General features: G+C 39.2%; 1 protein-coding gene across 3 annotated transcripts in view; it reads left to right on the forward strand.

Annotated features, from left to right (window-relative positions):
- Positions 1 to 15813, forward strand: part of ARID1B (AT-rich interaction domain 1B) — a 333749-nt gene that overhangs the window by 29905 nt on the left and 288031 nt on the right. For all 3 annotated transcript variants that reach the window (XM_075706646.1, XM_075706644.1, XM_075706645.1), the window contains one exon: positions 3217 to 3411. In XM_075706646.1, the coding sequence (XP_075562761.1) occupies positions 3217 to 3411 (195 nt within the window). The remainder of the gene's footprint in view (positions 1 to 3216; positions 3412 to 15813) is intronic.

The following is a 15813-nucleotide window of genomic DNA, read 5'->3' on the forward strand; positions in this document are numbered from 1 at the left end:
TTCGTACTGTTTGTTCTTTCCCCGAGACCTTGGAGGGAGGAGGGAACAGGCAGCGCCGACAGCTAGGGGAGGTCTCGCTGGGTTGTCCCAGTAACTTGCCTTGGGATATTTACTGCTCTCTCAGTCTAGCCCTCTCATATTCAGTATCTCCAGTCCTTGATCCTCATGCCTTAATTGCAGTGTCCACAGTAAACTTTGAGTACGCCTAGGTCCCTTGTTACTCATACCCTGTGAGCACAGCCCCCTTGGTCTCAGCGTTGGGTCGCCTACAGGCTGGAGTCTCAGGCTCTTCATGCCTCCACCTTTCTGAAGTGGAGGGATGTCACCTGAGGGAAGGAGGAGCGGCTGTCCTGGAGAGGGCAGGGAGAAGCAAAGAGACAGCAGGCTGGTGAGAGGAAGAGAAGGAGGGATGAAGTGGCAGTGAGGGTCACTCTCTTAACACACACAAAAAACTCCAGTGAGTGGAGGTCACTAGTCCAGAGGACAGAGAGACTCTTATGACCTTGTTTCTTCCTCTTCCCTTCAACTCTTCCTGCCTCGCTTCTGTCTCCGCTGCTTTTTTTTAACTCATTGTCTCTCTTTGTCTGGAAATTTTGAGGCTGCCTCCGTACACCTTGCAACTCCTCTGATGAAGTCTCGCTGCGCCGCTTGTGCGTTCCCGTTTCTTCCTCCCGTGCTCCTCATGGTCCAGTGACATTCAGGTGCTCGCTCTCAACAGGGGCACGCACCTTGCCTTTCCCGAACAGTCAATGTCACCCTGGCAAATTAAAATTCTCTGCCCCAAAGCATGGTATTCAAGAGGTATTTTTAAGTGTTTTATGTAAGAACATAAACGATGGATTTCTCTGTGACCTCATTCTAAGACATAGCTGAACTGTTTCTGCTGAATTTTCCAGAGAATTTCAGCCTCAGGCATACATATGGCCTGGAAAATTTCAGCCTAAATGCTTGAAGTTTGGCAAAGTTTATACGCACCTGAAAGTAGTCTTAATAATGGAAAGTGTCAGACTGTTTTAGCTGTGTAGCTATCTGCATTGTTTATAATTATATTTAAGTATTGGATGTGGAACAGAAAATATTACGGTCAAAATTAATTAAAATTGAATTTGAGTAAATGTTGTTATTGGAGTGGAGACCTGGAAATAATACCCTGAAGCAGAAGATGGTGGCAATGAACAGTGCTGTTGGTCTTCATGAGAATCTCGTGAAGGAAACTCAAGACTTGCTTTGAAACAAGGATTTGTATTTGAGAAGATGAATATGACAGGTGATGCACAGAATGAACATAAAACACAGAAATAAACATAGATAAAGTATCTTGGTCTATAGGAGGAAATTTAAGTTGTCCCCTGGGACCCCGTAAGAAGGGATCTGTAGTTCATCTGCTGAACCTTTGTGTTTGTGTTGTTTTTAGTTAAAAGTGTGGTGAGAGTGCATGACAGCCTAAAAAGAAAATTAAAATATTAGAGTGTTGTTATGGGTCAGGTGGCCTGAAGTGGTTGGGGAACCATTGATTTTGAAAAGTATGAAATATAAATAGTAAATTGCCCAGGGACATTTAGTGGTGAAAAATAGAAACTTCTAATCTGGGCGCAAAGAAGCCAAATAATAAAGGGAAAATTGCTGAGTAATACTCACCCAAAATTAGAAGTGAATGCGTAATTTGCTATGGTGGCAAAAAAGGGCAGTCCTCTTCTGAAGTGAATGGAGGTGTCGTGTGAGGAGGCGGCGGCTATTGTTTCCACCTCCTCAGCGTAGCGTGTCCACATTTGGAATGCTTTATTCCGCTTGGGTGATGTTCCTGGCAAATCAGTATTGGTAAGGGTGAGGAGAGCTAGTGAAAAAAGCGAGAAGGCTGGAGTTTTTTACTTGCAGGAAGGGAAGAGTGAGAACAACATGTAATAGTTCATTAAGCAGTGACTACTTGGGAGAGCACGTGCTTCGTGTGTGTAGGGGAAAAAAGCCATAGTGTGTTAGTAGTACAAACAGCAATAATGAGGAGAAACAGGGATGGGAGGGGGGGAAATGTCATTTATCGTCATCATAACTATTACATCAGAATATAATAGCCAAAAAGGACTTCTATCATTCTGTGATTCTATGATTCTATGACTTGTAGAAGGCGTATTACATAGGAGGCTTTAAAATGAAACTGGTCAACAGTACACTGTAGGAAAACATGTACAAAATGTTCTATGAGAAGGAATCCTGCTCCTAGCGTGAGGGTGGGCTGGCAGGGTGAATTAATAGGTCTTTTTCCCTGGGAGGAGGGGGTGTGTGTGGATGCGTCTCTTTCTCAAAGATGAGATTGTGATAGGCTTTTTAAAAGCTTTTTCCCCCCCTCTTTCTTCCATGAATATAACCAGCATTCTGGAATTAAAAAATGGATGTCATATTAACAATACAGTGCTGCACTTGACAAAATATGATATTTTTTCTGATTCAGTTAGTCCTCAGTAATAAAACATGAGAGTAATACCACACAATGGTTGACACCCGTCCTGAAACTGTTACGGTGCTTGGTAAGTGCTGCCAAAAAGTCTAAAAATAAAGCTTCCCTCCCTTGCCTCCCTTCCCCCTCCATCCGTGATTGCAGTTTGGATTTTCTAAGGTCTATTAAGAGGCAAATAAACTTTCATGTAAAATTCAGGTTATGACTTGCCTTTTGATCTGGAAACTTATTAATGCACATGATAGCAATATGAAAATGCTGAAATACAGTGTTCTGTATGCATTGTGCTTCTTGGAAACCTTGTTTTCTTTCCACTTTCCCTTTTTTCAAGGTAAGAAAACAGATGTTTTCTCAAGGTTAAATGGCTTGTCCACTACTTGTGTCTCTCTTGATAGACACGGTTTTATTTATGTTTGAAGTCAGTGATGCTAATCAATTTACAGCAGTATACTTAGTTATTTCTTAAGCTGAAGTTTATTGGGCAGCTTTTCTGCTTTTTCTGTAGGTAAGAGACGACCTCAAGTTTGAGTGCAAATTTTTTTTTTTTTTTAAATGCAATGCAAGTCCCTAACTCAGCATTCCAAAACTCACCTAATTAATATGAGAACCAGAGTATGGTACTTTGCCTGTTTGCGTGTCAAGTCAATATTTGATGTATAAAGCATTGAGAAAACACGTGTATGGTTTGCCTGTGGGAAGCATGACTACTATGACCTTTTCCTTCCTGTATCTTGAAGTATTTCTTTGCTTGTGTTTAACAACAGGGCAGTCCAATGGATCCAATGGTCATGAAGAGACCTCAGTTGTACGGCATGGGCAATAACCCTCACTCTCAGACGCAGCAGAGCAGCCCCTACCCCGGGCAGTCCTACGGCCCTCCCGGCCCCCAGCGCTATCCCGTGGGAATGCAGGGCCGAGCCCCGGCAGCCATGGGAGGAATGCAGTATCCACAGCAACAGGTTTGTGGAGGATTTTTCTGTGTTGCTTTGGTTTCCCTCCTCTCCTTCTCTTCCCTTCTGACACTGTGGTAATACAGGGCGTGCAAGAAAAGAGAAGTCAGAAATAAGTGTTTCTCGTGCAGAAGGAGGGTGAAGGACTGCTTTAAAAGTAAACAAATTGTGTTGTCAGTGTGAATGTTTTCTTAAACCCCATACAGTCAGAAAAAAAGTTTACTTTGTTGCTGGTGTCTTTTTGGAGAGAGAAGTATGTCAAATGCCATCAGTTTTTTCTCCAGTTGACATCATTTAGTCTTGTGTGTGTATATATAGATTTTAAATTCTTTCTCTCTGGCTTAGATAAGTTTACTTGTGAGATGAAAATCTGGAGCTGACATCAGTGCAGCAAGACTAGCATTGTCCAGTGCATACAAAAGTGTTACATGTTTACATCAGCTGTTTGTTGTGGATTCCCCCCCCACCCCCCTGCTGGAGCCTGTAGCTTTTCCTATTTTTTTTCCCTTTACCAAGTCTTTAAAGTCAGGATTTTTTTTTTTATGATAGAGGACGTAGAAATGTAAGAATATCCTCTTATCTATTTGGATTTCACTGTTGATGGTGACCTCTTCTGCCTTTTTCCTACCCTTTTAAAGAAGGTCAATTCCAATGTTCATACCATATAGTAAGGAAGATGCAGTAGTTTTCTAGAGGGGGGATAAACCAAAGTTATCTAGAAGTTATTTTTTGCTAATTTTTTTTTTTTTAAACTAGGATTAGGATTGTGAGTGTGTGCAATGGGAGCTCTACTTTCTTGTGAGCATGACAAACTATTGTCTTGATCATTAATGGGAAAGAACATTTATTTTGTGCAGCTGACTAGTTGCAGATCAGCTTTTTTTTATGGCATGTATTGTTAAATATAGAGAAGAAAAGAAAATTTTGGACTCCTGGCAGATAGGTGCCCAGTTAATTCACCCATGTGCCAGGACAGGATGTTCATCAGGTGGTTAATTTAAGTAACAGTTTCAAATATACTAGTTGGGTGAATAGTACCTTTATCAACAGCTTTCTTTTTTATTCTTTTCTGTTAAATAGATATTTACTTGCAAGGAAGAGATCAATTCGTTTAGAAACATCAAACAATATGTTTGGTCACTAGCTTCAGACAGCAGAGCGTTTTGTCAGCTGTAAAAGGAGGAGAAATTGGAAAAAGGAGGCTTTATTTTTCTCCGTGTGTCTGTAGCCAAAATGAAGTTATTAAAACATATTTTTAATTTTAAAATGAGTTTTTCTGCGTTATGTGGAGATGAATGTTGAATTTTCACTTCATTTGCTAATTGCTTGATAATTGTAAATTACGCATCAGCAGGCAGTGACCTGGCACAGCGATTGGCTGCTGGCCCTATCCGTCTTCTCACAGCATTAATATAATTGGCTGAGCAGCAGCACAGTTCTGAGCACTAATGCTCTTTGGGGAAAAAGTGAGAGGATAATTATGACATTGAATTTTTATTGAACGGACATCACCACCTAGGCATGATTTTGTTTTGGACAGCCTCCAAAGCTTCGTGTGTTTGGTTTGTGAACCTCTAATGATCTGAATCCAGTTCTTTTCATATTGCTCATATATTACCACCTTTCTACAAAGGATTAAAATGCAGGAATGCAGGTTTGTAAATTGAATTGCCAACTTACCAGCTGAGTGGTAAGTTGTCTTTGGCACAGGATGCCACAGTTTGATTCCTGGCTGGATTTTTACTCCTGTGACATGAATATTAAATAAGGAGAGCCTAGCTACGCTTGTTAAAATTGGCTGTGTAGCATGTACCTACTTCTAGATACAATATATATAAAATAAATAATACTGCCAGAAGTTTCAGAAGATGAATCTCAGCACTTTGTGGAAATTGGAGTCCTTTACAGTGTCACATTGAATTTATCAAAAGCACAAGGCACTTCTGAAAACTTGATCGGTTAAAAAATACTGGGCCTTAAACACATACAGTGCTCGGATCTAAGTATTGTGCAGAAGAGAGCACTGGGTAGATGGGTTATGAGGGTGGAAGTGCCACACTGTAGGAAGGGTGGGAAACATCAATGGGGGAGGTTGTTCTTATTTTAAGTTATAGTCTGCTGTTGCCCAAAGATAGCTGAGGGTGTCAGCTCTGTTTCCTTGGATGAAATGAGAAGGTTTTTTGTTAAGCTGTGAAGATTTCTGAATTTTGAAGAAGACCTTGAAATGTTAAGTCTGGCTCTTTGTCAGTGAGTGTTGTGGCTTGAGGTTAGAACTATGGGACTTGACAGATTTTAACTTGCAGGCTCTGCTGTAGGATGCTGCAAATGAAGAAATAAAGATGAAAAACAACACCCTAAAGATCCAGCTAAAATTCATGGAAATGGTAGAAATGAAGATAATTGCCTAGATGTAGGTAGCTGGTCTATGTCAAGTAGCAGCAGAAAACGTTGTGTTCCAGCCTGCAGCCCAGAGGTGGAGGAGAGAGCTTGTGGGAAGGGAGGCCTCTGGCATAAGCAGTGAAAGATTAAAGAGGATGAAAAAGATGAATGTTATCAGGTGCAGTCATTCTACATGTCTGCAGCATGGCTGTCAAGCATAGCCTGCTAACCTGTTGAAAAAGTGGTATCTATGCAATGCTGCGGACATTCTCTTACAGCTGCTGTTTGGTCTAGGCATGCTTGATGCCAAACAGGAAGGTGCAAATAAAACCCCAAATTTTCTTAACATTCTGTGTGGAAATTGCAGGATGTTGAAGAGAGTACGGAAAGTATGGGGTCATGTTCTGTGACATGGCTGCAAAGGATGCTGTGAAGAGAGAAACCAGATCTCCTAAGCATTTGAGCTTGGAACTCATCTCTCATGAGTTATCAAGGATGAGCCCCAGAACAAGACACTAAGCCTTATATAAGGGGCAAAATTTGAAATGCAGACAATATTTTTGCATTACTCGCTAATATAACGACAGATAAAGCAGTTGAGATATATACGTAGGCGTGTAGGAAAGGGAGGTAAAACTATGATGAAGCTAACGGTAACCTGCGGTTTTCTCTTTCTTCTCCAACGCTTGACAACAGAGATCCAGATTTGTCATGTGAAGATAGGTGATAGCTTGTTGCAACAAAATGCTAAGCAATTTGAAGAATGCTGCAGCATTTTGTCGAATTTTAAGGGCATGTCCAGTTAACTCAGTGTGAGTCAAATAAATATATAAAGCATTTGGACTGTTTTGGGTAAATTTGTCTTAATGGGTTAGGAGATGAAAAATCAAATTACTCTGCACCTGTATAAAAGGGGAAGTATAAGAAAGGAGGGTGTTTATGAAAGAGTCATATACTTAATTTATAGGATTGCAGACTTGACAGTTCATGTCTCTTTTGTCAGTAGACACAAATATGTATGGTGAATGAATTACTTACAAAGAGATTTTTCTGTTGGTAGGAAACTTTTGGGTTTTTGTCTCTTTCCCATCCTCTTTCCGTGGGAGGGGAGGGGAAGGAGGCAAGGGAAAGCTGGGAGCAAGTTGACCTGTGCCGATGTTGTCAGTTTTCAACATGATTGAAACACAAGTTGCAGCAAGGCCAGTGTTTGCATCCCAAGGTTTTAAAATGCTGGTCTTGCATGTAAATCTTAATACTGGTATCTCATCATCTCATGTACTCTCTCTCCTGGTTTGCATGGGATGACTGTAATTTTAGGATTTATTAGCACTCCTCACCCAGGACTTCAGGGAGATCGCAGTGTGTATGTGAAAACAGAAAGCAGAAAAACATACTTTCAGGTTTAACTTTCAGTTTCTAATCTCTTAGATGTTTCTTGGAATTACAAAGAGGTGATGTCAAAATTGAAAATCCTAATATGCAGGGATACTTAGCACCTGCAAACTTGAGGCTTGATTTTGCAATACATTTCACTGTAGTGCGAGTACTAAAATCTGATTATAAAGACAATAATTTCCTTTTCATTTAACTTCTTTTTCTCCCCCCATCCCTTTTGGACCTCAATCAAGCAAATGATGATGTCCTAATCAGTTTCTGGCTTTAGTTCGATTGCCCTGTCAAAAGTGTTTCTGTGTTTTAGTGCGCTGTAGAAAAGCCTTCTGCTAATTTGTTAAAACATTTTTGCTAAAACTAGAAACACCTCAGAGTACCTATTCTAAGGTTTTTCTGCTGTTGTCTGATGGTGTTGCCTTTTCATGTTAATAGCATATAATACTTTATTTCGTGCTGAATTTGATTAAGCTTAAAAATCAGCTCCTTGAAATACCCACGTATAGGTTTTGGAAGTTTTCAGCAAGAAGTCTGAAGGCTTGATTTATGAACACGTTGGAAAGAATTGAATGGTGTGATGTGCCTTTTTAATCAGATGATCATTGCCTAATTGATTTTTTTTTTTTCCCGGATGCATTAAAATTCCTTGTGTACTTGATGGACTGGAACAACAACTTATTGTGTAAATAGGATCATGTTGCTATAATGCATAGTAAATTCTTTATGAAAGATAGTTGCATTGATATGTACAATAGCTATTCCTAATAGCTGTTTAAAATGGAGTATTTCAGTACTTTTTTTTACTGATTATGCCTTGAGCCTACTTGCAGTAAGTCAGTTACTTAGTCAAAAATAAATGTTGTCAGTGTCCTCCTAGTTTTAAGAGTGGAACTGTAAATATTCAGAGAAATATGTTTATCTTTTTTTTCTTTTCTTTAATGTACAGATTATTTTGAGGATTAAGGAAAATATACTGTCATGTGTTTTTGTGGTGTTTTTTTTTTTTTAAATCTTACGTGGCAGGTTTCAACTTGGAGTAATTTTTTTTTAAAGGGGCAGAGAAGTTGTAAAACCTCTGGGAATGTGCAGCAAGGATTTATTGTAATGGAAACTGCAAGTCAACCAGAACTATAGCAGCACCAATGTGATTACCTCATTTAGGAAAGGGTTTACAGTGCTCATATTGGGTAATGTCCCAGATTGGAAATGTCGAATTTACGCCAAGGAAATCAATTGGCTGTTGGCTTGGCAGGTAGAGTTTTAAAGCTAGCAAACACAAATGTGTTTACTACTGGGTGGCTGGTTTTGCGTGTGTTACTTTCTTGAAATAATTTTAATTCTAGAAGATTGAAGTATGCCAAGAAAGTGAGGCTTCCTGTCATGTTTTGCTCTGAACCATTAACTTAAAATGTGGTGCGTGCATACAGTGAATACTAGTCAAGTGATACATTTGTTGTCTTCTGTGTGTAATTGCCCTCACCAGCTAGAGAATATTGAATAGATTGCAGTTTTTTGTGCTCCTAAGCAGCTTTTAGCACAGGTGATGTTAGTATTGGTTAAGGGATCAGACACAGAAAATAAACAGGGTTTTCATTCCTTAGCCTATTTATTTTGCAAGAACAGAGAATGAATCAATGCGATTGAATCTCAAAAACAACCATCAGAGGACAAAACAGTGAGATGTGTTGTTTTTTCTTAAAGATTGATAGATGCATTTCATACGCACACATAAAAAGGGAGTGTGAAGCTTTGATCGGCATGTGCTTCAGAAGTACGTTTTTCCAGATTTTTGTTTGATTTGCCTTGGGGTTTGGGGGGGTGGGGGGTGTTTCGCTTTTAGTTTGGGGGTCTGTGTATGTTTTATTTTGGGGTTTTGTTTGTTTTGTTTATTTTGTTTTGCTTTTTTTCCTGGGCATTTATTTGGAGCTCTCACTAGTGGATTATGGACCTTCTTAGTAATTCCTGGAAAGCAGAAGGCTGAAACTCTTAAAGATAAATCTTTTCCCAACTTCCTCTTCTATTAAAACCATGAAAATACTTTGAATTAAAATACTTCCTCAGCAAAATTTTATTTGAATGATGTATCTGCCATCCCATTGAGCTACTATAAACTTCCGGGGAGGAAAAAACCCCCAACAATAAAATAAGGAGAAGAAATACTTCCTGGAGAGTGTAAAGTTTGAATCCTTCCTTTTATGAATCAGAAAAAAGGAGAAGTCACAGCTATTTGTCTTCCTTGTAAGGTCATCTTTAAGAATGGATCTTTTGGTGGCCAAGTGTTAATAATTGCAAAGAAAAGTTGCTGCTCTTTGTTGTGTAAAGAAATGGGATTTTTAAATTTCAGATTTAGGAAAATGCTGAATACTGTGCTTGTGCAGACTCTAGGAAAATGTTTAGTGTGGTTCTTTCTTTTGGGTATACTAAGCCTCATTGACTAAATTGAAAAAAAGGCTGCTACTTTAGTTCATGGCAGGATAAGGCTTTATGGTGTATTGTCTCCTTTAGAATTATCCCTTCTATTGAGTGTAATTTACTCTATAGAGGGAGGTGAGCACAGATTACAGATAATCATGGAATCAAATTTGACATAAGTTTGGGGTCTTTATGGTAGCTTAGCTCTTCATCTTAATGCTGGTCAACTGAGATTGTTTACCGAAGAAAATCCCTAAAGTAGCGGAATTGCATTATTATGGTAAATAGAAACATTTCAGTAGCTTCTATCATTTCTTTGAAACTGTGCAGAAAAAATGTAGGTTGAAAAGGAAAAAGAACTGATCCTTCAGCTGGTGAGAGAAAGCTTAGAAATGAGACAGGGTCGACATTTTTGTCTGTTCAATTACTATGTACCGATGTTCACTAAATGCTAATTTTTGCATCCATCCTGGAGTAAATGGCAGTCTACATTTGATAGGAAGTGTGTAAGAATCATCAACATACTATGCCAAATAAAATATTTTTTCGTTATGCTAAATGATTGTATTTCAGTTGGAATATTTAATAGCTGTAATCACATTTGTTATTCTGCTTGGAAGTGGGGGCATGAGAGGAAAACATGCAAACCCTATGTGTTGGTGTTCTGAAAAAGGTTGCTGTTACGGAAGCAGCAGTTACTTGTTGTCGAGAACTTGGTATGCTAGAAGCATTAGCTGTCAGTTGACACTGGAGTTAGGTAGGAAATAGATTTTTGGTGATCAGAAGTGGAGAACAGAGGGCTGTTTGCTGCCTCACTAGGAAGATACAAAATCATTTACTTACGAACAGCTCATTTTACATGGCAGCGGGAGACATGAGTTTATTTACATTTGAAGTAAAGTAAGCATCTTGCTTTAAGAAAAGGCTGCTGCATTACTCTATTCAACAGCTGCCATATAATGACTATGCCAGGAGGGTTTTAAAGTGTAGGTAAGGAGTAATTAACTGTTATTTCTAATATTATAGTCATAGTAGTTTTCTGCTAATAATATTCATCAAAGAATAACTGGCACTCCAAACTACTGAAATGACATCCAGACCCATCATGTGCACGCACATTAAGATTTTTGTAACCATACTTTCTGTAATGTCCCTGGAGAGCAACTTGGCATTTTTTTTGAAGTCATGGTATAAGTTTCTGAGAAGATACTATCAGTGGTCCCTAAATTTGAACTTACTCAGAGGAAGCAAGGAAGGCAGTACAGTTTGCTTTTTTAAAAATAGGGCGTGTGTTTCCTACAGCTGAAAACAGGGCTGAAGATAAGAAGGTGAAACCTGCCTGAAGTCAGTGGGAAATTTGCTGTGACCTCAGTGGAGCTATGATTTCACTTGGGGGCCACGTTGCTGGTGTTGGGTGACTTGTCTTTAGTTGCTAGCAGCGTAGGCAGAATGAGCTCTCTAAGTCAATTGAAGGGAATTTCAGAATGAGACAGGTCAGTACCCTTCACTTTGGTGACCCTGGGACAGAGTCGGGTAGCTTTATTCATGGAACAACAGACCTTTCAAGAAATACCTGATGTTTCAGTAGCTCAAGATTAGACTCCTATTGCTACCAGCTGCTTTTTCTTTTTTTAAAAGTGAGATTTATGTTAGACTTATTTTCAGCAAAACTTAAGTATGAATTAGTTTTACAGTAGCATAGTAAGTACAGCAAAAAACCAAGCATTTTCCACACCTTTTTTATGTAGTCGGTCTTAAATGACATGGGTCCCATGCTGTATAATCAAAGCTTGCTCAGCGACCTGCTTCAGTTCTGTATGTTTTATCACCTAAAACATTAAGACTTTTGTGGGAGTAGATGAGTTATAAAATCCTTTAAAAAAAAAAAAAAACTTAAATATGTTTAAGACTATTAACATTTTCTGTAGGTCATTTTTTCTAAAACTCATGTTTATATATTGCATTGCTCCTTATAACTATACTAACCGGAGGCATATAAAAATCCTAATATAAATACTTCAAGCTTTTAGTGTTTTGTTGTTTTTCAAGACCAATGGAAGAAAGATTTAAGAATTGAAGGAATGACTTAAAGCTACAGCTCATTTAATTTTTGTAGGCTTCTATTCTTTTGTCACCTTGCATGACCCCATTTTTGGGTGCTTCTCTGGTACTTGTGCTTCTTATTCATTGCTTTGCCTAAAATAGAACAAATGTGTTAAATGCTTGCATCCTTGCTGATAAGTATTTGATCTCTGAATCTTACAATGTCTTTGGGGAGTGGGGGAAGAGGAGCAAGGAGAAAATAAGTGTCTGTTTTATTTCTTTGTATGCTCAATCCTTTTCTTCTGAACGTTGTTTTTTAGTAGCGCTTTTTGTATTTGTGTATTAAGAACAAGACACACAACAGGTAATAAACAACGTAGTGACTGGACAATATTAGAAAGCGTATTTGAATCTTATATTCAATACACCTTTTGGTAAGTGAGTGAATTTGGCTTCAGTATATATGTCAAAGGGACAAATTACACTTGCTATTAGTTTATTTCACAGAACAGTGATGAAGAGATTTCTGCGTATTTCTTGGCAAACTGTAACATAACTTGTCTTTTGAGACGAGAGTCCAATCAAAATAAACAAGGTTTATATAGCCACTTAGGGAAGATGTTGTTTTAATTATAGAAATGACATTACTTATCTTGAGTCTATATACACACGTGTGTTTTACAGGCCATGTTGGCAAATAGGTGTTTTACAGGACAGGTTAGCGAAACCGCCTTGTTCTGTTCGCAGGACCGTCTCACTGTTTCGTACTGTGCAAGCGGTGCTCAGTAAAGACAAAACACGGGAGAGTCTGTGCCAAGAACAGATTGGGCTTGTGCACGGAGGCGGCAGGCAGGGCTGCTCAGCAAGGACCTCTGCCTTGAGCTCCTCCTGCCCCTTCCCAGTAACTCCGCTGCTCGCCTCTGCCGGCCCTCCTAACTTTCCTAGCTGGCAGCACTGAAAATTGGTGTGCTTTGGCTCTTCCACCGTACTGGAGGGTATTTAAAAGGACGGATGCAAATTGACTGGTTTTGTGTTTTTCATTGGTTTCATTTTATTGCTGGTTGGCAAAACTGAAGAAAATCAGAGGCCAAGATATCCCCCTGCAGATTTGGGAAGTGTGTACTTAATAGATTTATGGCCCTTTTATGTTTGGAAAGTTGTCCTAGAGAGGAAACTATTATTTCTAAAATGAACCTTAAGTTCTGCAGAAAATGATACTTTAGACCTTGTGTTCACCAAGGAAAAAAATCGTACCTGATGTCGGAGAGAAGGCAGGTGGGTTTTCTGTCCTCTGAGGTGATGCTGTGAGAAATCCCATGTATCCTCCTCAAATTGAAGATTAAGTTTTACGACCTGAGTAAATTTGCAGTTTTGCAGGAATGGTGAAGAGTAGATTCAGTAAATGCCAAGACTGTGTGGGTACTTGGCCTTTCTTTTTTGATTTTATACATTACAAGGAAAATAATGTTTTCTAATATTGCTTTAGGCCTGTAACATAGGGGTTACAAGAGGAGCATAACCACAAAAAGTAATTGAAGAATATCCAGGAAAAGATCAGATATGCTTTGGGTGTAGGCTTTTCTTTCTTCTTTCTCTCTTGTCTTTTGTCATCCCATTTTTGTCTTTCACATATATAACTATCTAAAAATATGTTCCTATTCTTGGCGTGCATTAAGATCCTGTGTAGCAGAATAAAAACCTGACTAAATATCAGAACCCTATGTACATGTGAGTTGCTGTGTTTTTACTGGAGTTGCTTTAGACTCACTTGCAGGAATTCTGAAACTTCTGCTTTCTGTAAAGCTGGTTTTTTTTTTTTAAAAAAAAGCTTTTAGCCCAGGGGATAAAATTAGTTACTCTTATGAAACCTGGTTGTAAGGCTGTTGTTTATAAGAATGTGGAAAGATGCACACTGCGTGTAGTGTTCTGCTTAGTGGAGAAAACATGTTTTTACTTGAAAAGTGGTTTTTATATGTGGACCTGATTTTATGTATTCCACTTCCAGCCATAGGCAGGAATGGCTGTGTCCTGAATCCTTCCACATAATACGTTTAAGTGTCCTCAAGATTTTTATGAATACTTGCTGAGAGAAAGGACAGCGCACTTTGGCACTTGTTAATCCTGTAGTAATAAAATGCTGCAAACGATAGGTTTTTTTTTTTAATTGCATTGTGTTTTTGTTGGGTACTTCTTACCGTTTTGGGGATGCAAAATTTCGCCAGGTTAGTGGCATTTTTAGTAGCATCTCTGAAAAAGGGAGGTGCAAATCTTAATAGAGTTTGGTAAAAAGCATGGAAAGGAGCAAGGGACTAGTAGAGAAGCAGTATCGGCAGTGCTGGTGCTGATTGTACAAGGAATGATCGTCTGCTTCCTGTGTGTCAATAAAAATGCAGGAGAGCACCTTTTCTTGACACAGGGGTTGCTGAAACATCAGCGCTGTCTCTTTTTGTAATACTCCTGTGGATGTTTTTGCACAAAGTGGTATCTGTCAGAGCTTGAAATATTCTTGCAGAGTTTCCTTTGAACAGGTAGCACAGGACAAGTTCTAGCACATAGCTGCTTGACATGGGGCCGCCTACCACGGGGAAGGAATGCCTTGCTTACATACATCTGAGCTGATGTGCTAAGAACTTTGCCAGTCATTTTGCTGGTTACATACTGGGCTGTAAATAATTACTGAACTTCCATTTTGAATCACGGCTTTTTGCTTTTTCTTTCTTTTTTTTTTTTTTTTTTTTTTTCCTTCTCCCCTGTTAAAGAAAGACAATACCAGTGGGAAATATTGAGGATGCCACAACAGTTTGTGATTAGCCTGGAGATACAGTGAATCTAACATAAATCTGTGCATTTTTATTGCTATGCTATCTTTGTTTTTGGAATGCAATATTTGCTCTCCCGGTGTTGCTTTCAGTAGTACTGTTCATCTAGTAATGCACGTGGTGTGGAGTACATCAAATTACAATTGAAAACAAACATTGTGAATGGCTCACCTAAAGGATGCAATGAGAATACTAAGACTTAGTATTTTCCTTTCAGATGCCTTTTCTTTGTTATTGTCATACACTTGGCAAGAGATTGTAGCTGATATTTGAACAGTGGTTGAAAAAAGTGTAGTCTTGTTTTCGCGCACTTGCTGGAGTTCTTTATCTATGCTGTTAACATCTTGTTTTGGAAATTGAGATATTCAGACACCGGAATGTGATAATCCCAATTGTGCTGAAAAAGGCAGAATGAATTGGGTGATAGGGCCCCTTGAAAGGATGTGAATTCACTCCTGTCCCATAATTTTTCCTGGGCTTGAAGTCAGTCTAAGTGCTTATTGGAGCAAGCAACGTACAACAGTATATTTGTGTGCAGTTGCCTTGAGGGATTTTTTTTTTTTTTCCCCCCTCGTCTTTTTTCCTTAAGATTCCCTGTCTTGGGGCAACTTCCTCTGTTTAGCTGCGGGTGAAATGAGCCTTGCAAATATATTTGTCAGCTTAGGCAGATGTGTACATGTTTGCCCTTACTGCTACATTAATATTGTTAGCTACACTATATTTGCTCATGGAAAAAGAAGTGAATAATGGAAGCCTGAAATGTTGCGCTGGATAGATGCGTTACGGATGTTTGGTTGGTCTTTTGTTTGCTCTCCCTTCTGGAGGAGGAAACTATTGCTGGGGGGCTGCCTTTGAAACCCTGTTTGTGTTCAGGAATGCCACCGCCAGCCATTAGCTCTCCCGTTGGCTTACATGATTTTTAGTGAAATTTGCCTAAGGTTGTGCTATTCATGTCAATTTTGTCCTTATGGCTGCAGTTTCCAAGGCACAGGAGGCTTCCCATTCGGCAGGGAGAGCTGCCTTCACAGGCAGCGGGAGAGGCTACCAGCCCTTCCTGCGGTGACCTGCCCCTTTGCGGAGTAACTTAGTGGAAGACTGCAGTGGTTATGGGCTGATCTGTCTCAAAGGTCTCCCCTCTGCTTGTGAGACGGTCAAGGTAAACGTAGTGACAGTAGGCCTGTGGAAAAATCTGGAGCTGTATTACAAAAAATACATCTTCATGCAGCAGTCATTTGGATGGAGGTATGTTTTGATAACTATTGTGAAGAGAGTTACCATGTGAAAATAAGTGTGCAAATGCAAATTTAAAAAAAAAAAAAAAATTGATAATCTTTCTCCTGAATAAAGCTGGTGACGGTACGTGACTGGC

The sequence above is a fragment of the Pelecanus crispus genome, chromosome 3, assembly GCF_030463565.1.
Source record: "Pelecanus crispus isolate bPelCri1 chromosome 3, bPelCri1.pri, whole genome shotgun sequence".
Taxonomy (NCBI): Eukaryota; Metazoa; Chordata; class Aves; order Pelecaniformes; family Pelecanidae; genus Pelecanus; species Pelecanus crispus.